Genomic DNA, 22,933 nt, shown 5'->3' with positions numbered 1-22,933 from the left:
GAGAAGCTGGTAATAATTGCTAGCTCTTATTGAGGGCCCACGATGAGTCAGACACTATGTCAAGCCTTTGACTTGCCTCGCCTCGCCCCGCCCCCGTTTAGTTCTTAACAGCGTCTATGAGAAAGTCACTATCATACCCATTTTACAGAGGGGAAAACTAAGGCGCAAAGAGGTTAGGAGGCATGTTCAAGGTCGCAGCTGGCAGAATGTAAACCTGACCCAAGGGCCCTCTGAATTTTCCCAGACCGGCCGCCCATTCCAAGCCTGCCTGCAGGTCTCTTGCTCAAGTGCTGCCAGCCCTTCTACTTGGGCGGGCTTCCTCTCCAATTTCTTCCCTCATGCTTCTCCTCTGCCCTCTCCTTTACGTCTCTTTCATTAAAAATGTCTTTTTAAAAAATATATGGAGTTCCCGTCGCGGCTCAGTGGTTAACGAATCCAACTAGGAACCACGAGGTTGCCGGTTCAATCCCTGGCCTTGCTCAGCGGGTTAAGGATCCAGCATTGCCGTGAGCTGTGGTGTAGGTTGTAGACGCGGCTCGGATCCCGCGTTGCTGTGGCTCTGGCGTAGGCGGGCAGCTACAGCTCCAATTAGACCCCTAGCCTGGGAACCTCCATATGCTGCGGGAGCCACCCAAGAAATGGCAAGAAAAAAAAAAAAGTCAGTATAGACGTTTATTGTTTGCTTAACAAGAAGTGCAGAAGTGGGGGTCCTAAGCCTTTTTAGTAGCAACCTGGTATCAAAGTTGTTTGCAGGTCTCTTTGCAATCCCCTCGTGGTCACAAAGTGGCTTCAGAAGTCCCAGAAGTACATGATCTCAACAGCATCCCAAACAGGCAGTAAGAAGAAGAGCCTTCTTCTATGACAGGGAAGAAAGTCTTTCCTGGAAGCACCCAGCAGGCTTGCCCATACCTCTCATTGGCCTGACTGGGTCACCTGCCCACCTCTAGACCAATGAGCAGGATGTCTTCCATTTGGCCCCCCAGATCCACATCTGCTCTTCAACACCCTATGTGGAAAGGAAGGACTACCTAGGAAGTTTAGAGTTCTCATGTTCCCTGACTGGGTTCAGCCAATGGGGGAATCTCAGCAGGAGGTGGGAAGGAGAGAAAACAGTGATGGGAGGAAGACAGTTTCCTTGTCCCTGACTTCCTCTCTGGGCTTGACCTCAGGCTGACTATGGACTTTGACCAAATGTCATCACACCTCTCAAGGGGGTCCCCCTACCTCTCTCTGGGTTAACTTCACCCCATCCTTTTTGCAAAGTCAACCGGAATCCAGTCATTAGATGAATTATCAGTATTATTGTTATTATTTTTTAGTGCCATGGGTGCAGCATATGAAGTTCCCTGGCAAGGGGTCGAATGGGAGCTACAGCTGCCAGCCTATGCCACAGCCACAACAATGCCAGATCCTAGCTGCATCTGCAACCTACACCGAAGCTCATGGCAACACTGGATCCTTAACTCACTGAGTGGCGCCAGAGATTGTACCCTCATCCTCATGGATACTAGTCGGGTTTGTTTCCGCTGAGCCACAGCTGGAACTCCTAGATGAATTATTTTAAAAATATTTAATAGTAAGTAAATTGCATGAGAGAAGCAGAGTCTGAGGTAGTGGAGAAGGAATCTCAGGGCTAGGTGTGCTGGGTGGCAGAGAATTTAACCTTTTCTTTTAGTACCAACTAGAGAATTCTTGCCAGCAATACATAGAGCAATAGTGTGATCCAGTGCAGAAATTTTATATCCTTGGTCGTCTTGTCACCTGCCACCTTTCGTGCTTAATATTAAAGTGCTGTCATTTTCTAAGGCTTTTAAGAATCATTTATGCTTGCTCAGTTCTGTAGTGCAGCGTCATTAAATATCAGGCATAATGTCCCTAACAAACGGCACTTGGAACAAAATAGCAAGCATGCTTTGGTGACTCAGAGCTGATCAGAAATCTACTGAAATTTCATGTCTCATATTTGCCAAATTTTCTAAAATGGTACTACAAAGCTGTGGCTGGGCAGCTCTAAAGCACTTGGGGAATGACAAGGTGAAGGGTGCAGAGGTCTGTTTCCAGGTAGGAGGGGAGAGGGGGAGTGCCGTGGGAAGCCTGGATTAGATCGAACTTTTATATGCAATTATCTGTTCCATCTCTGTCTCTAACAAACTATGTGACCTTGGGTTTCAGGTTCCTTATCTGTCAAAAGGAGGAACTAACATATTTCTAGCTCCTCCAGTCTTGTGGTGTTGATGTAATGATCACATGAGATAATGGCTGAGAAAGTGCTTTGGAAGGACTATCAAAGTGAGATGTTTTTAAATTGACACTGATTAAGCACTTATTAAGTGCCTTGGGAGAGACACAAAGATAAATAGGATCCAGTCTCAGCCCTGAAGAAGCTCATAATCCAGTTGAGAAGATAAGGCATACACATGAAAAGCAAATAATACAAGGCAGAAAAAGGTGTCAAAAGAACAGTTTAGATTATAAATACTAGAGAATCTTGAGGAAGGTACAGAACTCTTTTTGCAGGAATGGATAGGAAAGACTATAAAATAAATCTCATCTTAGCCGACCCTGAAGGGAGAGGAAATTTGGATCATTTAGAAGGAAGGAAACATCCCAGCAAGTGGAGGCAGAGACAGGTGCGTTCTGGGTCCAAAAGGAGACCAGACCAGGTGAAGCGAAAGACTTCACGGGCCAGTTCTGCATAAGATGAGAAAATGGAGCCTATAGGCCCCCCTGCCAGTTAAAACTGCAGCAAGTACTGAAAAAGGATCTTACAATTGACATCATCTGGGGTCCTTGAGCAAGAAAGAATTGCAAGAGAGGCCGTAGAATTCATTCTCTTTCTCTCTCCCCCTCCCTCCCTCTCTCTTTGTCCTGGTTTTAAAAGAAAAAAAAACCAACAGTTTTATTGAGGTATTTTGGCATGCAATATTTAAAGTGTACAGTTAATTAAGTTTTGACATAACTGTACATCTGTGAAACTATCACCGAAATCAACATAGTGAACGTAGGCATCACTCTGTCTGTGATTATTTGTGCCCCTTTGTGATTCCCTCCCAGCCACTGATCTGCTTTCTGTCCCTGTAGATTAGTTGGCACTTTCTAGTATTTTATATAGATGGAATCAAATAAAGAGGTTCTCTCTTTTGTCTGGCTTATTTCACCCAGCATAGTTAATTTTGAGTTTCATACATGTTGTTGCTCGTCTCAATATTCATTTTTTTCAGTTCATGTCTTTTTATTGTTGAGAAATACTACAGAATCCTCTTTAAAAATCTTCATTTGTTTGGGTTTGTATTTAAGGAGAAGCTTCCTGCATGACCCCATGTGGGTGCTTGGCACACAGAGGCACTTATTTGTTGAAAGGATGAATTTTTTGCCACTCCCACAGTGCTAACACCTTATATAGTTTTATTTGTTCCATTGAATGTTTGGCCTTTATAGGCCTGTCTCTTCATCGGTGTTTTTCATCTCACCTTCTGCTAAACCATATGCAAAATACAATCACTCACTTCTTACATGTTCTTTAATGATCAAGCCAAGAATATGCTCAAGTATTCTCGAGCTAGACTCTGGGAGGGAGTGTGAAGGGGGTGGTGTAGAAAGATAAATTAGGCATAAATCCTCCCCACAATCTAGCTCTACCTTCTTTTTTTTTTTTTTTTTTTTTTTTTTTTTTTTTTTTTGTCTTTTGTCTTTTGTTGTTGTTGTTGCTGTTGTTGCTATTTCTTGGGCCGCTCCCGCGGCATATGGAGGTTCCCAGGCTAGGGGTTGAATCGGAGCTGTAGCCACCGGCCTACGCCAGAGCCACAGCAACGCGGGATCCGAGCCGCGTCTGCAACCTACACCACAGCTCACGGCAACGCCGGATCGTTAACCCACTGAGCAAGGGCAGGGACCGAACCCGCAACCTCATGGTTCCTAGTCGGATTCGTTAACCACTGCGCCACAACGGGAACTCCAGCTCTACCTTCTTGAAGCACTGCTTTTGAATCAAATATTCAAAAAAATATTCATGGGAGTTCCCATCATGGCGCAATGGAAATGAATCCGACTAGCAAACATGAAGTTGTGGGTTCGATCCCTGGCCTTGCTCAGTGGGTTAAGGATCTGGTATTGCCATGAGTTGTGGTGTAGGTCGTAGACACAGCTCAGATCCTGCATTGCTGTGGCAGGCCAGCAGCTGTAGCCCCAATTCGACCCCTTGTCTGGGAACCTCCATATGCCAGAAGTGAGGCCCTAAAGTGCAAAAAAAAAAAAAAAAAAAAAAATTCATGTACATGGGGATTTTGTTTTTCTGCACTTGCAGCATGTGGAAGTCCCAGGCCTAGGGATCAATCCCATGCCACAGCACCAGCTATAGTAACAACCCCCCGTGCCACAAGGGAACTGTTTCATGTATAGGTTTTTACCTTGATAATAAATGTAAATGGGAGTCTGAGAAAAAGTCTGCCTAACGTTTCAGACCATTCCTTTGCTGCATTGTTTAGAATTACAGTGAAGAATGGAGATTTGCTGAGAACCTCACAGGCACTCTGCCTCCCATACTCTAGCCAGTAAACAGAACGGTGCTCCAGAGTTAGAGATTCCAGGGGAGCATTTAGTGTTCTACTTATCAAACTGATGGAAAGCTTTGAGTAGAATATTTTCTCCCACTGAAAATTTGGTTAACTAACCAGTTTCAAAGCTAAGATATTAAAATAGCCATTGGATTATGGAACCACACTTAACTGAGCAATTGTTTATAAAAAAAAATTTTTTTAAGCCATACAACTTTGAATGTATCTGAAGACAAGTAGCAGAAATTTATTATGGTATTATGGACTCAGAAGCTTGTTTTAGGAATAAAAATTTCACAGGCAGTCAAGAGATTTCAGAATTATTTTCAAGGGTGTTCACTGGAAAATGAAGGTATTCAGAGCCATAACTATTGATGATTAAGCTAGAAAATTTCATGCCCCTTGTAAGTACATGATGTAAGGAGAAAGCAAGTGGATAAAGAAAATATGTAATCAACCTATGACATCGAATGAAAATTTTAGAACAAATGTTCATAATGTGCCATTTTTTTGCAATTGCTTAACACTTCCAAGGGGAGGTCAAACCCAATCCTTGTGGCTTCAAAGGTTGCCTGACTGTTCACAGAAACTTTTGTCATACAAACAGGAATGAGCCTGGTTTTACCTTGAGATGCTATTGTGAAGATATGAAAAAGGACTGATAGGAAATTTTGGATTCAAAGAAAAGCTGAGAAATTTGGCTCAAAAAATGGGACAGATTGAAACCATTTTTGCCAAAGGAATATGAGACAGTTAAAGGAAATTGATTCAGAAGACTTGTATCATTCTGAAAAGCTAGACGTGAAGCACAGCGTGTTCAGTTCTTGTTATAACTGATGGAATGTGCTGCTGTAATGCAGCAACACGTGCCAGGCTGATAAAGTATTTCCCCGGATTTTAAACTGATGATGACACTGTCTCATACTGAGCTGCATAGGAAAGAGATTTTCTCCTTTCAAAATTATGTCAGAACCAGTGGGAGAAACAGACCTACCTACCAAAGGGCATTTGGAGTTTCATGCTTGGGAAGAACACACACTGTAAAATTTCAAACGACTCCTATGATAAAGGTGCCATGACAAAAAAAAAGAAAAAAGAAAAACCTTGAGGAAGTTAGCAATTTAGTATACTTTCTATATTCCATTTACCAAAGAGAATTTTTTTTTATTTATTTTTTTTTTTTAGGGCCACACCCGTGGCATATGGAAGTTCCCAGGCTAGGGGTCCAAGAATTGGAACTACAGCTGCCGGCCTCTGCCACAGCCACAGCCACGGGGGATCCCAGCTGCATCTTCCACCTAGACTACAGGTCGTGGCAACACCGGATTCCTGACCCACTGATCAAAGTCAGGGATCAAGCCCTCATCCTCATGGATGCTAATCAAATTCTTTTCTGCTGTGCCACAATGGGAACTCCCTAAAGAGAAATTTTTCCAAACTAATCTACAGTATTCAACCATGGTAGCTAAGTAGATTAAGTATTACATCTGGGTTTCCCATGACTGGGTTGCCTTCTAAAAATCCAGGCATAGATGTTTCTGGAATGTGTGCTTTTCTTGGGCAGCATTTCAAAGCTAATTTATTGGTATTTTCAAATTATTGATAATGGGAGGCTCTATGGATAGGCAGCCCTTGATCATTCAAATCAAGGGTTACTGACTCAAAAGTCTATGGGAGCCAGGCAGGTAATTAATGTGGGAAGGGCACAGACTAAAGAGTGGTGGGGACAATGACAGACTAAGGAGAAAATACACCAAATAAAGGAGCAGCCATCAGTTCTGCCCAATTGCTGCCATGTGGGAATGGAAGCCCAGGGATGACAGATCTGGTAGCTCAAAAAACTTTAGAAACCCAGTCTTCATATGTAATTTCCAGATTTTTTTTTTTTTTTTAAGGGTTGCACCTGTGACATATGGAAGTTCCCAGGCTAGGGGTCAAGTCAGAGCTGCAGCTGCAGGTTAACACCACAGCCACGGCAATGACAACACTGGATCCTTAATCCCCTGAGCAAGGCCAGGGATTGAACCTGGATCCTCATGGATACCAGTCAGGCTTGTTACCGCTGAGTCACAGGGGGAACTTCCTATAACTTTCTTCATATTTTTATGTGAAATCTCCTGAATTTACAAATGTTGGCAGCCAGTTATTTGTAACAGCTTATTACTATTACAGAGGCAGTACGCACATGTTGTATAAAAATGGAAAGTGTACGGAGTTCCCTGGTGGCCTATTGGGTTAAGGATTCAGCTTTTTCACTGCTGTGGCACAGGTTTGATCCCTGGCCTGGGGACTTCTACATGCCACAGGCATAGCATAGCTGGGGGTGAAAAAAAGAAAGAAAAAAGACATAGGCCGACAATAACAAAACCTATTCTCACCACTCTGAGATCACCTTGTGCATATCCTTTCAGATTTTGTATTCATAAATATATAGACATTTTAAAAGCAAAACATGGAGTTCCTGTTCTGGCTCTGTGGGTTAAGAATCTGACTAGTATCCATGAGGATGCAGTTTTGATCCCTGGCCTCACTCAGTGAGTTAAAGGACCCAGTCTTGCTGCAAGCTGTGGCTCAGATCTGGCTGTGGCTGTGGCTGTGGCTGTGGCTGTGGCTGGCAGCTGCAGCTCTGATTCAATCCCTAGCCTGGGTAACTTCCATAGACCTCAAGTGCAGCCCTAAAAAGAAAAGAAAAATATGATTACCCTGTTTTGGAACTGGTATTTTGTTAATGATTTTGACCTTTCTGAGTAGATTTTTACTCCATCTAATTCTCTGTCCATATTAAAACATTTCCAGTAGACCCCAAACATCTTTTATAGCAACTTGTTTAAACCAATAGGGATCCCAGGACCATGTGTTGTGTTGTTATTATATAACTTAAGTCTCTTTAATCTAGCAGTTTTGACCCCCCAAAAATTATACTGATTTGCTAAAGAGAGCTGCTGAGTTGCCCTGCAGCATGTGTCACCTCCTAGACTTGTCTCCTTGCTTCCTCCTAGTGTCCTTTGCTTTTCTATCCCCAATATTTCCTATAAACTGCAAGCTATAGCTAATACTTCTTTTTTTTTTTTTGTCTTTTGTCTTTTTGTTGTTGTTGTTGTTGTTGTTGCTATTTCTTGGGCCGCTCCCACGGCATATGGAGGTTCCCAGGCTAGGGGTTGAATCGGAGCTGTAGCCACCAGCCTACGCCAGAGCCACAGCAACGCGGGATCCGAGCCGCGTCTGCAACCTACACCACAGCTCACGGCAACGCCGGATCCTTAACCCACTGAGCAAGGGCAGGGACCGAACCCGCAACCTCATGGTTCCTAGTCGGATTCGTTAACCACTGCGCCACGACGGGAACTCCTAATGCTTCTTTTTTAAAAATGTATTTAGGAGTTCCCATCGTGGCTCGGTGGCTAACGAATCCGACTAGGAACCAGGAGGTTTCGGGTTCAATCCCTGGCCTCGCTCAGCGGATTAAGGATCCGGCATTGCCGTGAGCTGTGGTGTAGGTCGTAGACACAGCTCAGATCCTGCGTTGCTGTGGCTCTGGAGTAGGACAGCAGCTACAGCTCCAATTAGACCCCTAGCCTGGGAACCTCCATATGCTGAAGGTGCAGCCCTAGAAAAGGCAAAAAGACCAAAAAAAAGTATTTATTTTTAAGACCGCACCTGCAACATATGGAGGTTCCTAGGCTAGGGGTCTAATTGGACCTATGGCTGCCAGCCTATGCCACAGCCACAGCAATGCAGGATCCAAGAGGCGACTGCGACATACACCATAGCTCAGGGCAATGCTGGATCCTTAAACCACTGAGTGAGGCCAGGGATTGAACCTGCAACCTCATGGTTCCTAGTCAGATTCACTTCTGCTGTGCCACATGGGAACTCCTCTAATGGGGCTTTTGTAGGGGCGGAGCAGCTAGGCTATATGCCAGGTTGGGTTATGTGTTTGCCTCACACCAGAACTGGTCTCCTGGTTAGTGATACCAAGACTGATTCCAGGAAACGAGTGATGACAGTCTGATCCCTCCAACACACAGTTACGTTTTTGGCCTCCATATGGTAAACTGATAGTGTCACTTGGCGCTGTAAGAACATGCAGTAGTCCACCAATCATTTCACCTATGGTTTTTAACACCAATTAATAATCTTTGCCAGGAATTCCCATCGTGGCTCAGTGGTTAACGAATCCGACTAGGAACCATGAGGTCGCAGGTTTGATTCTTGGCCTTGCTCAGTGGGTTAAGGATCCGGCGTTGCCGTGAGCTGTGGTGTAGGTTGTAGACGCGGCTTGGATCCCGTGCTGCTGTGGCTCTGGCGTAAGCCAGCAGCTGTAGCTCCGATTAGACCCCTAGCCTGGGAACCTCCATATGCTGCGGGAACGGCCCCAGAAAAGGCAAAAAGACAAAAACAAAACAAACAAACAAAAATAATTTCTGCCAGCATCAATAATTTCATTAAAGTTCACAAAATGCTGTTTTTTTCCAATGCTGTCATTCTTTCTACATTTATTGGCTAGCATTTTCCCCTCTTCAACCAGGGTTCAAGTTAATACTATTAAAAAAAACTCCCAGTGGGCCAAACTCAACACGTTTGGGAGCAGGATTTACCCTATGGGCTGCCACCTTCTGATTTACACTCTAAGTCAGACCAAGTCTCACCACTGTCATTTGTACCCTGCACATTAGGTCTTCTGTTTGTAACACTCAATTTCTTTGCACTTGTTGACAGGTTGCTTGTAATCTTCTCACCACATTTTATGTGTGCATTTATCTCCCTGGCTAGACTGTGACCTCCTCAAGGACAGGGACTCTCCTGCAGTATATTTCCTTTGCTTCTCCTATTGTGCTTTTAAAGGTATTTTCCTGACTGCTAGATCTAATTAATAAAAAAGCACCAGTAAAAACTGAAAGTTTGGAGTTCCTCTCATGGCTCAGTGGTAATGAACTGACTAGTATCCATGAGGATGTGGGTTCAATCCCTGGCCTCTCTCAGTGGGTTAAGGATCTGATGTTGCTGTGAGCTGTGGTGTAGTTCACAGACGCGGCTCAGTTCCTGTGTTGCTGTGGCTGTGGCGTAGGCAGGCAGCTTGTAGCTCCAATTCAACCCCTAGCCTAGGAACTTCCATATGCTGCAGGTGTGGCCCTAAAAAGCAAAAGCAAACAAACAAACAAAACCCAATGTTTTCATTATTGTCTCTTGTGTTCCTTTTAATTTCCCACTAAAACTTGCCCTATTTATCCATCATAATGAAGTGCTCATCTCATTTACAGTTTACTCATGCCAAGGAGTCCTCCTGATGGGGGTGGGGAAGAGCAGACTACTGATGATAAGCTCTTTATTAGTCTTCGAAAGTTTGGAGTTCCTGCTGTGGGTTAAGGACCCTGCATTGCTGCAACTGTGGAGTAGGTCAAAGCTGTGGCTTGGATTTGACCCCCAGCCTGGGAATTTCCATATGGCGTACTCAGAATTTCTATTTCTTTATTCAGTAAAAGGAGATGACGAGATTATCTCTAAACTCACAGCACACTTGGCTCTAACTCTCCAGGATACAAGCCTAACCACTACCAACAGGTGTTAGTAGATGTTCCTTCTAACCCATCTCTCCCTGCTTGGACAGTGCCTTGGCTCCCTTCACATGGGTCAACACTATCCATTCTAAGATCAGGTGAAATAATACCCATGGTGGATGGCATTTGTCTCTGATGACTCTCCTACCATCACGGCTAGACTGGTCTCATCTATACGTCTCGGTAACAGTCTGCTCAGATTTCCAAGGTCAAACCATAGGGCCTACTTTGCGACCAGGACCAAGCGTGGACACTCCAAGGGCGCTACACAAGCAACTGGCAACAGCAAAGACCCAGTCTTAGGTCTTCTTTGCTGCAAAGGAGACAAGGATGGAGAGGACTTAGGTGGGTTAGACCCTTGTCCTTGTTGTGGAGTCTCACCATTAGGGCTCTGAATGCCCCCAGGCCAGCTCTGGACTAGGGGGCCTTCTAAAAATAAAACAAAATAAAAATACTTTAGCTCACCGTTTTTTCCCCAATCCTTTTATCTCAGTCCTATTAGTTTCCTTCTCCTATTTTTTTTTTTTTTCTTTCTCAGCCATGCTAATAGTATATAGAATTTCCTAGGCTAGGGATGGAATCTGAGCCATAGCTATGACCTACACCACAGCTGCAGCTATATCCTTACCCCACTGTGCCAGGCTGGGGATTGAACCCACACCATCTCAGAGACAATGCCAGATCCTTAAACCACAGCACCACAGCAAGAACTCCTAGAAACTGAATTTTTTTTTGGGGGGGGCCACACCCACGGCATATGGAAATTCCCAGACTAGGGGTCTAATCAGAGCTGTAGCTGCCGGCCTAGGCCTACGCCACAGCCACAGCAGTGCAGGATCCAAGCCGCGTCTGCAACCTACACCACAGCTCACAGCAACGCCAGATCTTTAACCCGCTGAGTGAGGCCAGGGATCAAACCCGCAAACTCAGGGTTCCTAGTCGGATTTGTTAACCACTGCTCCATGACGGGAACTCTGCTAGAAACTGAATTTTTTAAAAAAGTGCTTGAAAATTAGGTAAAGCAGAAAAAGATATCCATAAAGGTAGGAAGCAATCTCATTATTTACAAAGTGCTGCAAATTTGATAAACTTATGGTGCTAATAATTCATGCTTTTGTCATAAGCATGACAAAAAAGAATAGACAACTAAATGGCTATAAAAATACCCAGAAGAGGTCTGAGCTTTTGGCAAAATGGTCATTAAGTGAAGTGAGTTTTAAACAAGTAAGTTTTCAGTGAATTGATTTTAAGAGGTCTAACCAAACTGACTAGAGCCAAGTGCAGTGTTTTGTCCCTTGGGCTCCTGGAGTCTCAGATTTTGGGAACTGCAGTGGATAGAATCCTGGTTCCCTCTGAGAAGGCAGCAGGTCTGGAGACCAAGTGTAACGAACCAAGCGTAAGAGTGACCTGAGAAGAGAGAGAGAGTGTGTGTGCCCATATATGCACACAATGGGCTTGAGAGATGTACACAGTGTGACTAGAGGTTACCTAGACATTTTACCCAGCAACTCCACACCAGAGGCCCAGTCCTTACCTCCCCCTGCTGAGGGGAAGAAGAACCACATACAGGCAGCCACCGAGCCTCCCCTGGCCCACATGTGTCCCTGAGAAACAGGAACTACAGGTAACAGGCCTGCCCAGAGCTGGCTCCCATTCCCATCGGGAGGGTAAAGAGCTCTCCTAGTCCACAGACAGAAGCGGGCCAGTGGAGTTTCCCATGGCGCAGTGGGTTAATGATATAGCTTATCTCTGCGGAGGCACTGTTCCATCCCCCGTGCATAGCACATCAGGTGAAGCATCCGGCATTGCTGCAGCTGTGGCCTAGGTCACAGCTCAGGCTAGGATTCAATCCCTGGTCTGGGAACTTCCATATGAGGTGGGTGCAGTCGAAAAAGAAAAAAAGAAAGGGGGGTGGTGGCCAAGAAGTAACTCAATGTCCAGTTTCCACCTCATCAAATAATACCATAGGTGTTCCCGTCATGGCTCAGTGGTTAAGGCCTCTGACTAGCATCCGTGAGGGTGAAGGTTCAATCCCTGGCCTTGCTCAGTGGGTTAAGGATCTGGCATTGCTGTGAGCTGTGGTGTAGGTCACAGATGAGGCTTGGATCCTGCATTGCTCTGGCTGTGGTGTAGGCCAGCGGCTACAGCTCCGATTTGACCTCTAGTCTGGGAACCTCCATATGCCACAGATACAGCCCTAGAAAACAAACAAACAAACAAAAAAGATACTGCAGGAAGAACATGACTGGCCCCATGTGCAGGGTATAAAATAGTGAGGAGAGGAGTTTCCTTTGTGGCTCAGCAGAAATGAATCCAACTAGTATCCATGAGGACGCAGGTTCGATCCCTGGCCTCCCTCAGTGGGTTAAGGATCTGGGGTTGCCATGAGCTGTGGTGTAGGTCATAGATGTGGCCTGGATCTGGTGTGGCTGTGGCTTTGCTGTAGGCCAGCAGCTACAGCTCTGATTCGACCCCTAGCCTGGGAACCTCCATATCCTGCAGTTGTGACCCTAAAAATACAAAAAGGAGCTCCCATGCTGTCCTCTCTTCCTATAAACCAGAATCCAAACACTGACTCATACACAAATGTATACTGGAGATACAGACTAGCATCAGGCCCTTTTTAAAAAAATTTTTATTTATTTTTTTTGGCCGCACCCGCAGCATATGGAAGTTTCTGGGCCAGGGATCGTACCCGTGCCACAGCAGCAACCTAAGCTGCTGCCGCGATGATGCCGGATCCTTACTCCACTGTGCCACAAGAGAACTCCTTTAGAAGGTACTGGAACCCGGCTGTGTGTGTGCCTGAATTATATGTTACGGCACAGGCTGCACACGTGGAAAAAAGGCCAGTCACTCTAGCAACTGGAGGGCTCCTCCTCCACAATCCATTTGGAATGTCTTGATCTTTGGGTCGCTGGCCCTTGGGGCCCTCCCTGGAGGACTCTTCTGCCAGGCCTGCAGAGTGCACTGCTTGCCCCACCTGGCCTCAGAGGGGCCCACTGGCCAGAGGAATTTGTCAGCGGTGGTGGTGGTGGCGGCAGCGGTGACTGCATCTCAGATGTAGTTGGCAGAGGGCTGTCTGGCATTGAGCCGCTGCATGTGACAGCCGTGGCAGAGCAAGTGCCCATCCAGAGGGAAGCAGCAGCAGCCTTCCTCATCACTCAGCTGCATCCGGCAGTCCTAGGGAAGAAGGACGCCTGGTTCACCTCAGCCCAGGCACCGGGGACATCTTGGGAGTCTGCCCTGCTTAACACCAGACTCCTAACGACTAGAAGAAGGGGGGTGAGGGTGTGGGAGGGGATGGACTCCCAGAAGAGAAACCCGAGAAAATACCTCAGCTGGACACCAGGTGTCGCTGCTACAGCAGAAATAATGAGATGGGCTCCCACTTCCAGCTGCTACCAGGAAAGTCCCTAGTTTTAGAAGTCTTGACTCTGGAGAAGCCAGATTTAGAAAGGACTAAACAACCAGGCCCAGAGACAGTGGCTGAAGGACAGATGAGGAAGAGGCTGGCGATGGGTCAGAGCACCTTCCTGGTTTCCTGGGCCCTGTGTCTCTCCTACAGACTCCACTCCCCTAACCCCATTCCAACTCTCCTCTGGGAGCCTGGGGCCCCCAACACTCACCTCACAGTGGTAGCACTCAAAGTGGTAATCTCGGTCCATGGATATCACCCTCACAATGTCCTCACAGCCCTGAAATAACGCACACGCCCATGGGCACAGGAGCAGCATGACCAGAACTCCCCACCACCACCGCCCCCACCCAAATGGGGAGATCACACAGAGGCCTCCGGAACCTCTCTGCCATCGTCTGTAGCTTTTTTTTCTTTTTTTTTTTTTTTTTAGGGCCACACCCAAAGCATATGGAGGTTCCCAGGCTAGGGGTCTAATCGGAGCTATAGCTGCTGGCCTACACCACCGCCGCAGCAACATGGGATCCAAGCCACGTCTGCAACCTACACCACAGCTCACGGCAAAGCTGGATCCTTAATCCACTGAGCAAGGCCAGGGATCAAGCCCACAACCTCATGGTTCTTAGTCCAATTCATTTCAGCTGTGCCACAACAGGAATTCCATCATCTGTAGCTTTGACGACCTTTGCAAACCCTACCGAACGTTCCACCTCTCCTTCCTTGGTGCTGCCTCCAAGAGGGCCTGTCCCCTCACAGAGCCTTCCCTCTGTCCAGGGGCTCGGGCCTTACCTACCTCTCCCATTTGTGGGGGAAGTAAAGCGGAAGGAAGGGGCAGGCCGCATAAGCAGGCTAAGACGGGGGCGGGGAAGCTCAACAGGGTCTGGTTCCTCATGGGCTTTTGGCTTGGCTCCCTAGGCTCACTTTTGGCACACACGGCAGAAATCACTTCTGACCCCCTCCTACCGGCCCTGAGGATTTTCTCCACCTTTTTCTAGCCCCTAATCTGGGAGCTGGTGACCTTGACCTCAAAGAAAGTCTATTTCTCTGGCCTGGGAGCAAAAAGATGGAGGCTGGGCCCAGTGAGGCTGTCAGACAAGTCCAGGCCCGGATGTTGGGGTCAGGGTGGTGACCCCTAGAGCAGAGTCACACGGGAATCTTCTCAGAATACATTCCTCAGCACCACTGCCTCCCATGGGAGGCCAGGCAGCATGTCCCCAGCCCCTCCCCAGCGGCCGCAGCACTGGCTGCCCTGCGGGAGGACCCAGACATACTGACCTCTGAGGGGAGGATGGGTTGGCCACAGGCTGCACACTTAGGAGCATAATTTCTGAAAGAGAGAGGATGGAGATGAGCTGAGGAGGGGGAAATCCCTGAGCCCAGTTCCACACCACACCCCAAGGGGTGGACTCACTTGTGGTAGTCGGTGACACAGTACACCTGGTTGGAGAAGTCCACGGTGAAGGGGATGCCGTCCAGGCACTTGTTGCAAACAACGCATCGGAAGCAGCCTGGGTGGTAGGACTTTCCCATTGCCTGGAGGATCTGGCCCAGGGGGAAGCAGAATCAGTCTCCACTCTCTGGCTACCGGCTACCAATGACGTTCCCTGCTGTTCTTGCCAACCCCATCAGAGCCGCTGCTCTCCTCCCAGAACACTGCTATGTAATCTGGGAGGACCAAGGGTCTTCAAATGGAGGCAGAAGCCCTGAAAAAGGTCTTGGAGAGCATCCAGGCCAGTGTTTCTCAGCCCTGGCAGCATATCAGGGTCACCCAGGGAGGTTTTAAGCCCATCAATGCTTGGGTCCCACCCAGAAGTATTCAGCACAGTCTCTGGTAATGCCCAGTGTTGGTATTTTTCTTTACTTCTTCCCAGGTGATCTGCTAGGCTGCCAGAGCTGTGAAGCACCACGCCAACCCAGTCCCTCCTTAGAGAACAGATAACTGAGTTCCAGCTGATCCCAGTCAGTAACAGGAAGGGGATTAAGACCCAGGACCCCATACTCCTAGCTTAGGCACTCGACCTGGCTATGGCTGCAGAGTTAGGGAGGAGCCGGATCATAGAAGCCTGGGGGCGGCAGGCTGAGGAGTCCAGACCTGATCCCACAGGCAGAAAGAAGCCACCATGAACAGCTGTTCTGAGAGGAATGGATGCAAGTGATTGCTGGGAGGTTTCCTCCCCCAGCCTTTTCTCAGTATCCATTTAGCTCCTGATTCTCCCCTTGGCCCCTGAGCCTCGCAGTCTCAGCTGAAGATGCTTTTCTTACCTTCTCCAAAATCAAGTGACCACAGACACAGCATTTCTCAGCTGCCTCCTGAAACCCTGAAAACTAGGAGGAGATCAAGAGAGGATGTTAACAGGCTGAGAATGACCTGATGGGTAGAACCCCAGAGGACCACCAAGAAGGGGGCGGAAGCCAATTCCAGGACCAGGGACCACTCACTCACCAGATAATCTTCCTCACAGTACACCGAGCCGTTGACACTGTAGAAAGCCTTGCATCGCAAAGTTCGCCCTAGAAGCAGTAGAGAAGGGGCTGGAGCCTCTCCCAGGGTCCAGGCACGGGGTGTCCCGCACAAGGCATGATGCATTTAAATCTGGACTTTAGTGCTTGTCCTCCTAACTGCTGTCTGTCCCGTCTCCCCAAGCAAATACTCCGCCTGATGCAATTCCCCTTTGCTTTGATCTCAGCCTGTCAATTCCTCTCTCCCCCGCTTGCTGCTCCTCCAGCCCCTGCCTCCTCAACAGTTTTCTCTGACCCTGCTTTACTTTTTATTATTATTATTGTTTTTTATCACCCTGCTTTCAATGAGTGCCTTCCTCTCCGGTGCCCACGCTCATTCACAGAGCCGCCTGGGAAGCAGAGCCAACCACAGGCTGGAGGACAAGATCAAGGAGCTCTAAGGTGCCATACGATGTGCTCAGAGACAATCACACTGTCAGGGACTTTGCCCTCTGGGACCTTTCAACTCAGGAGCCCCTTTGCCTGAACATAGTGATCCTGTTCTCCTAGCACTGCCTGTCTCCCAGGGATGGGCTCCATGGAGGTCAGGACATAGTGGAACTGCTGCTGGGGACAAAGCGCTTTGTTTGGGAGCCAAGTCGGTCCCCTTTCCTGCTGCACTAGGCTGCTTCCCCAAGCTCAGAGGAACCCAGCGTCTCGGGGGTCAGAAGCAGTCCAGGATCTTCTGTAGGCAGACAAGGCGGGAGCTTCCCCGTGAAACCAACACCCAGGAACTGCTGCAGGGTGTCTAAATTATCAGGTATGAGGAGGAATGAGACCAGGGCGGAGAATGGGCACGTTTCCCACCTCTGCCCTCTTCTCATCCAAATCCCCACTTCCAGCTCTGCCCAGGGGTTTAGTAAAGCTGACTTAAAAACTCATGAGACACAGGGGAGCAGAGGGAAGGAAAGAGACATTCCCAGGAGAGGCCCTATAAACAGAAGGGCAAACAGAGAGATGAACCTAACACTCTGGGAGTGGCAGGGAGAGAAAAGCTGAGCGCTAGAGTCAGGCAGAGATAGGAGATTAAAGGTTCAGCAAAGGAATCGGAGTGGGTAGGCAGTGGGGAAGGGGGGGGCAAATGAGGGAGGTGAGGGAAGGGCTGGGAGCACCCCCTCTCCAGGCGGGCCTCCTGAGCTAACAGCAGCAGGCATTCCTGGAGCGTGATGTCATCAGCTTGGCATGGCCCGGTGGCCTGCACTCCAGCGAGGTGGCTGAACTCTGACCAGCCAAGAGAAAACCCCCCTCTCCGCACCCCCACCCCACAGCTACCCCACTCCCCCAGCCCACCCCGCCCTTCCCACATTCCAGTCTTTCACTGTCGCCCCAGGCAACTGCCCAAGACCAAACCCCACGAAGGAGAGGCCGGAGGGCTGGGAGGGAGTCCAGGCTGGGCAAGCAGGAAGGCAGAAGAAAGAGGGAGGAACAGAGCGGAGGGAAGAGGCTAAAAGGGAGGGCTGACTCCAACAGGCTGACCCAACACAGGGGAGTGGGCGGGAGAGCCAGGTAGAGCACAGAGAAGGGCCGCAAGAGAGAAGGTGGGGACCAGGCTAGCAAATGAAGAGGCACAAGCCCTGCTTGCCCTGGGCACTTGGGAGTGCGAATGTGCGGGGAGGGCTTGGGGCCTCAGGCCCTGGTCTCGAAGAAGGTCTGGTCAGGTGGGGGCCTTCACTCACGGGGCCTTCACTCACCGCAGGAGCAGCAAACAAAGCACTGGGTGTGGTATAGGCTGTCCAAGGCCTGGCAGGCGTTGCTCTGCCCGTAGATGCCTTTGTTGCACTTGATGCAGGTGCCTGAGAAGAGAGAAGAGGTTGTGAGCATCACACCCCGCTCCCCTTGCTCAAAACCAGGGAGTTTTCATGGTTCCTGACGGCAGAGGACCACCCGTTGCAGCCTCCTTTTGATGGGCTCCCTTCTGGGAAGAGAGAGGAGATGAGATATATCGTGGTCTCGGCTGGGCCAACGTATACTTGTTTACTGACTAATCAACAGGTATTTTTTTTTTCCCTATTCTTTTTTAGGGCCACACCCGCGGCATATGGAGGTTCCCAGGCTAGGGGTCGAATCGGAGCTACAGCTGCCAGACTACACCACAGCCACAGCAACACAGGATCCGAGCCGCATCTGCGACCTAACACCACAGCTCACGGCAACGCCAGATCCTTAACCTACTGAGCGAGGGCCGGTTTCAAACTCACAACCTCATGGTTACTAGTCGGATTTGTTTTTGCTGCACCACAATGGGAATTCCATTAACAGGTCTTTTCTAAATATCTATTTAATGCCTAGCAAAAACATCGTGCCCATACTGAGGAAAATTGGAGAAAGTCAAAGATATGATCCCTGGACTTCAGATACTTGGTTTATGTTGAGGAGAAAAGACTAAACAGACCCTTGCCTGGGAGCCCTGTGATCCCAGCTGCACTGTGTGGGACAGTCAGAGAGATGAGTCCGTAAGGGCCCAGTGGCAGACTGGAAAAAACCTCCTAGAGAAAGCAGGCCAGGCCCAGAGAGCCTCCCAGGGTCCTCAGTTTCCCCATCTGTAAAATCGACTGCGGCTGTTCAGCCACAGAATGACCTTTCTGTACCTCTAGGCTTCCAAAGATGGAAAGTAGGATCTGGCTCAGCAGAGAGCCCTGTGCAGAGGGGACCGAGTGTGTGTGACTCCTCTAGGGAGGTGACTGCTGAGAATGCAGGGTGTGTTCCAGGGACTGAGGGTGGCAGAGGAGGGGGGAAGGGCAGCAGAACCCCTAATGTCTCGCTGCCATCTTCTACCACAGGAGGAACAGAGCCCAAACAGTCTTCCCTGACATCCCCCCTAAAATACGCAACACCTGGCTGTGGCGCCCGCCTTTCCTGGGTGTGTTCCTCCCTCCCTCCACTCCCCAATTCCAGGCCCATGAGTGAGGGCTAGAGCCTGTCTTTGGGGAGCAGATCCCAACGGGCCCGACTCACCCCGCCGCCCCACCTCTCCCCCCCTCGGCACACTGCCACACTCCTTGCCTGTTGGGGCCCATCCCAGTCTTTGCCCAGGGGCTTGGGAGCCCGTGCGGCAGCTGCAGCGGCTGATGGGCCCAGGCCTGTCCTGCTCCCGCCCTCTGGCAGCTGGGCAAGGCTGCAGCCAAAGAAGAGGGCCCCTACTAGGGGCAGGAGGAGGAGGGTACAGTCAAGCTGAGGGTCCTATCAGAGGAGGCCACCTGGCCCCCAGGGAGAGGAGCCCCCCATAGACACACACACCAGGGTCAAAATGTGGCTTCCCCAGGGGAAGGGAGCTCTGCCCCAAGACTGCCATGCAGGGGGCCCTGTCAGAGCCATTTCTTTTTTCTTTCTTTTTTTTTTTCTTTTTGTCTTTTTAGGGCCGCACCCATGGCATATGGAGGTTCCCAGGCTAGGGGTCCAATCAGAGTTGTATCTGCCAGCCCACACCACAGCCACAGCCACAGCCACAAAGGATCTGAGCCACGTCTGCAAATTACACCACAGGTTATGGTAACGCAGGATCCTTAACCCACTGAGTAAGGCCAGGGCTCTAACCCGCGTCCTCATGGATACCAGTTAGGTTCGTTAACCACTGAGCATGATGGGAACTCCCAGAGCCATTTCTTTGGAAAGCCTTGGACATCTTGGGCAAGCCAACTGCTCAGGCGTGTCCGATCACCTCCTCTAACCCAGCATATCCACACCTAGGCTCTACCTGCCATTTTACTGCAATTTCTCCCAGATCCTCCCTTTTGGTTCTGATGGCTTAGTTGAAACATCTTTCCACCCATCAGCCACTTCTCCAGGGCCTCAAAAGGAAACTGCTAAAAGGATCCTGTCACTTAGTCTCCCTTGACCAAGGCATCATCTGCTCTGGGCTGTCCCTTTCGGGTGGGGGTGGAGTGGGGGGGGGGGAAATGGAGTTGAACTTGGCAGGCCCTTCCAGTCGGCAGCCCTGTTACCTCTGAACCTCTTCTCCAACTTTCCTTCCCTGGCTGGGTTCCTCTCCCTATTTATATTTCTAGCCACAGAGTTCTAGAACATGGGGCCCAGGGCAGGAACATGGATGGTGAGAAAGGTGAGAAGATGATGCGAACACTTTAGAGACCCACTGCCCTGGGGGTGAGGCCTCTACTTCCTGTACTTCCTGTCACAATCAGATTAGCTGGTTGTTTTAATATAGTGATGTGGTACTTGTGGGTCTTGGCTGAAAGATGGTTCAAGATCCCACTGCCTCCAGCCTCCCTCCATAGCTGAGACATATGATCAATTAATACTTCTGGAAGGTAACTGCGTGGGGGCGAAAGGTAGCGGTCAAGTTTCTTTAGCAGCAGGAAGTAAGGGGCTACTTCGTGCCTGAATTCTGAGCGGGTTATGGCCAGATGCGAAGGCCAGGTTATTTCTGGCAATTTTACACATTCGTCAACCATCCACGGGTGATGCTGTCCGGGTGGCCAAGACTTCTGCCCTGACTTCCGGAGGATGGGGAAAATAGAATCTGAAGCCACCAGCTCTTAAATGCCCACGCAGGCACCCGGCCAGCAGGTCCAGCAGGTCCGGGGCCGGTCAGCAGTAGGGTCCCTGCTTTTCGTCCCAGGGCTTTCATTCTTTCCTCGGGCTCCATATCCCCGACCGCGGCAGCCACAGCTCCGCGCGTGTTAGGAGGCAGCTCCCCCACCCCCTGCACCTCACCTCCGCCCTGCGCCGCGCGACCGGCCCCGCCCGCGGGCACCTGGAGCGCCCGGGCAGGAGCCGGCACGCACGCTGCCCGCCCGCCCCGCCCCCCACCCGCGCATTCCCCGAATTCCTGCGGGCGGAGCCTGGGCCCGGGTGGGGGCGCGGCGCGCAGGAGCCTGCAGGGGCACCACCGCCGAGGGGGTAGCAAGATGGGGGATGCTCTCACGGCCCCACTTGGTCCCCTCCCTACGAGGCCTCCTACCGAGAAAAACCCAGGCTCTAAAGCTTGAGGAACTGGAGATCACACAGGGAGGGGGTGAATTTAGCAGGAATAGGGTGCCTGTGGTCCATCTGAAACCCAGTGGGAAGGGAATTCTTCTCTTGCCTCTTTCCTAGCCCTGAGTCTCTGCCTCCGACCTCCTGGCGCAGGCAGTTTTGGCCGTCGGGGCAGAGGGGAACCAAATGCGGTGACGGGTCCCTCCCCGTCCCTCACCACTTCTCTCACTCACCAAAGTAGTCTTCTCTGGACTCCGGCTCCCGTATCCGGGTCCGGGCAGCCTCCTGAACGAACGCACCCGGCGGCTCCTCAAGACCCGACGGCTCAATTCCCGAGGGTTCCCCGCGGGCGCCGGCTTCTCGCCCACCTGTGCCCCCTGTCAGGCGCAGCAACGCTGTTAGCTCATCCTGGTATCGGGCGCCAGCGGCGCAGTCCCCGTAGCCAGTCACCGAGTGTCGTCCGGGTTGCGCCCCTCGTCTCTCCAAGGGCCCAGCCGCTCCTACTCCAGCTCCGGCAAGAGCTCCCGGGCTGCCCAGGGCCGGGGGATATGAGTGGCGGCTTTCCTGGCAGCCGAATCCGGCCGGCCGATGAGCGCACAGTCGGTCCAGGGCAGCGTGGAGCTCGGGGTAGGCGGACGGCACCCCTCCGGAGGAATAGCCTGCCGGAACCCCAGCCAGGGGTGGGCCAAACAGGCAAGGCCCGGCAGGCAGAGGACTGCCGTGGCGCTGGTCATAGCCCATGCTGATGCCGCTGGTACGATTGCTGCAGGGTCGGCTACCTCCGGCTCCACCAGCCCCCGCCCCGTCCAGCAGCAGACTGCCCCGGGGGCTGGACGGCTTGCTCGCGTCGCTGGCTGAGCTACTGGCAAAACTGGAGCGGGGGCTTAGGGCTGGGGCCGTGGTCTCCAGCCGAAAGTCAGGGGGCAATGACTGAGGTAGAGGCAAGGCCCGGGTGGGAGGTGGCACCCCGGGAAAGGAGGCTTCGTAGCGCTGCGCCTCAAAGGAGCCGCGGGGGTTCCGCTCAGCATCCAGGGGGCCTTGCTCCCGGGCTGGCTCCAACGGCTCATCCCCAAGTCCCCCAGTAGCTCCACGGGGCCCTGATTTCCTAGGTCCCCCTAATCCGCTCTGACGCCCCTTTCCCGGCCCGGGGGTCCCATCAGACCCAGACCGGCTAGATTCACCCTTTCTGCGGCCGAACTTGGCGCTGCCGGAGTCCGAGAGTCTTAACTTCTCTAGCAGGCGACTGGCTTTCTCCCCTAATCGCTCCATGCCCTCGGGCCTGGGGACTCCAGCCCCCTCCCCGCCCGGCACCCTGCAGCGTCTCGGTGGCCGCTTCTCTCTCCCTGCGGCTGGACTCGGGTTCCCCGGGGGCACAGGATAGGCACCGGGATTTAGCGGGTGGCCTGGATGCCCCGCGCCAAGAATCCCGCAGCATCCCCCAGCGACAGGGGTTGCGTCCCCCCGCGCATCAGGGGTTAAGCAAGGCTAGAAGGGCCGACGGCCGTGGCTGTGCCTTCCGCAGGTCTATCTGTTCACGAGCCGACTCACCCGGCAGCCCCACTCTCCCCGGCCCCCGCCCCCCTCGCTCTCACACTCAGCACGGACCCAACTTCTCTCCCAAACTTTTGTCTGCCTGGCCGGATCTACTTTCCTGGAGGGGCGGGGCGCTGAGTGCGAAAGAAACAGGGGTGTCGGCGCAGGAATCTGGTGCGCCGGAGGAGGGGAGAGCGGGTGCTGGTGCCAACTGTCCTGGAACTGGAGATCCGCCGACTGACGGCTAAAAAAGGGCGAGGGGCAGTTTGGGCAATAGCTACTACACCACTCAAGAATTGGGACAGGAAAAAGTGGGGGAGGGGAGGGGAACTCTTTGTTTGTAGTTGGAATGCGCGGAGGGGCACCGTGGAATGTCGCGGCCCGGGACCCGGCGACGCGAGGCTTGTTCTGCGCAAACACCGTGACTTTGTTCCTAGTAT

At 50.8% G+C, this 22,933-nt stretch overlaps 1 protein-coding gene across 1 annotated transcript; it reads right to left on the bottom strand.

Moving 5' to 3' along the window:
• AJUBA (ajuba LIM protein) lies at positions 12,729-22,604 on the bottom strand. The gene is made up of 8 exons (XM_021099246.1): positions 21,194-22,604; positions 17,720-17,821; positions 15,973-16,040; positions 15,792-15,854; positions 14,941-15,071; positions 14,805-14,856; positions 13,741-13,809; positions 12,729-13,294 (listed from the first exon to the last, which is right to left on the bottom strand). Exons 1-8 carry the CDS (start codon positions 22,227-22,229, stop codon positions 13,169-13,171), a joined length of 1,647 nt encoding a protein of 548 aa, XP_020954905.1. The 5' UTR covers positions 22,230-22,604; the 3' UTR covers positions 12,729-13,168.

Source organism: Sus scrofa, chromosome 7, assembly GCF_000003025.6.
Source record: "Sus scrofa isolate TJ Tabasco breed Duroc chromosome 7, Sscrofa11.1, whole genome shotgun sequence".
In the NCBI taxonomy this organism is placed as follows: Eukaryota; Metazoa; Chordata; class Mammalia; order Artiodactyla; family Suidae; genus Sus; species Sus scrofa.
This window is presented reverse-complemented; position numbering and strand designations above follow the sequence as displayed.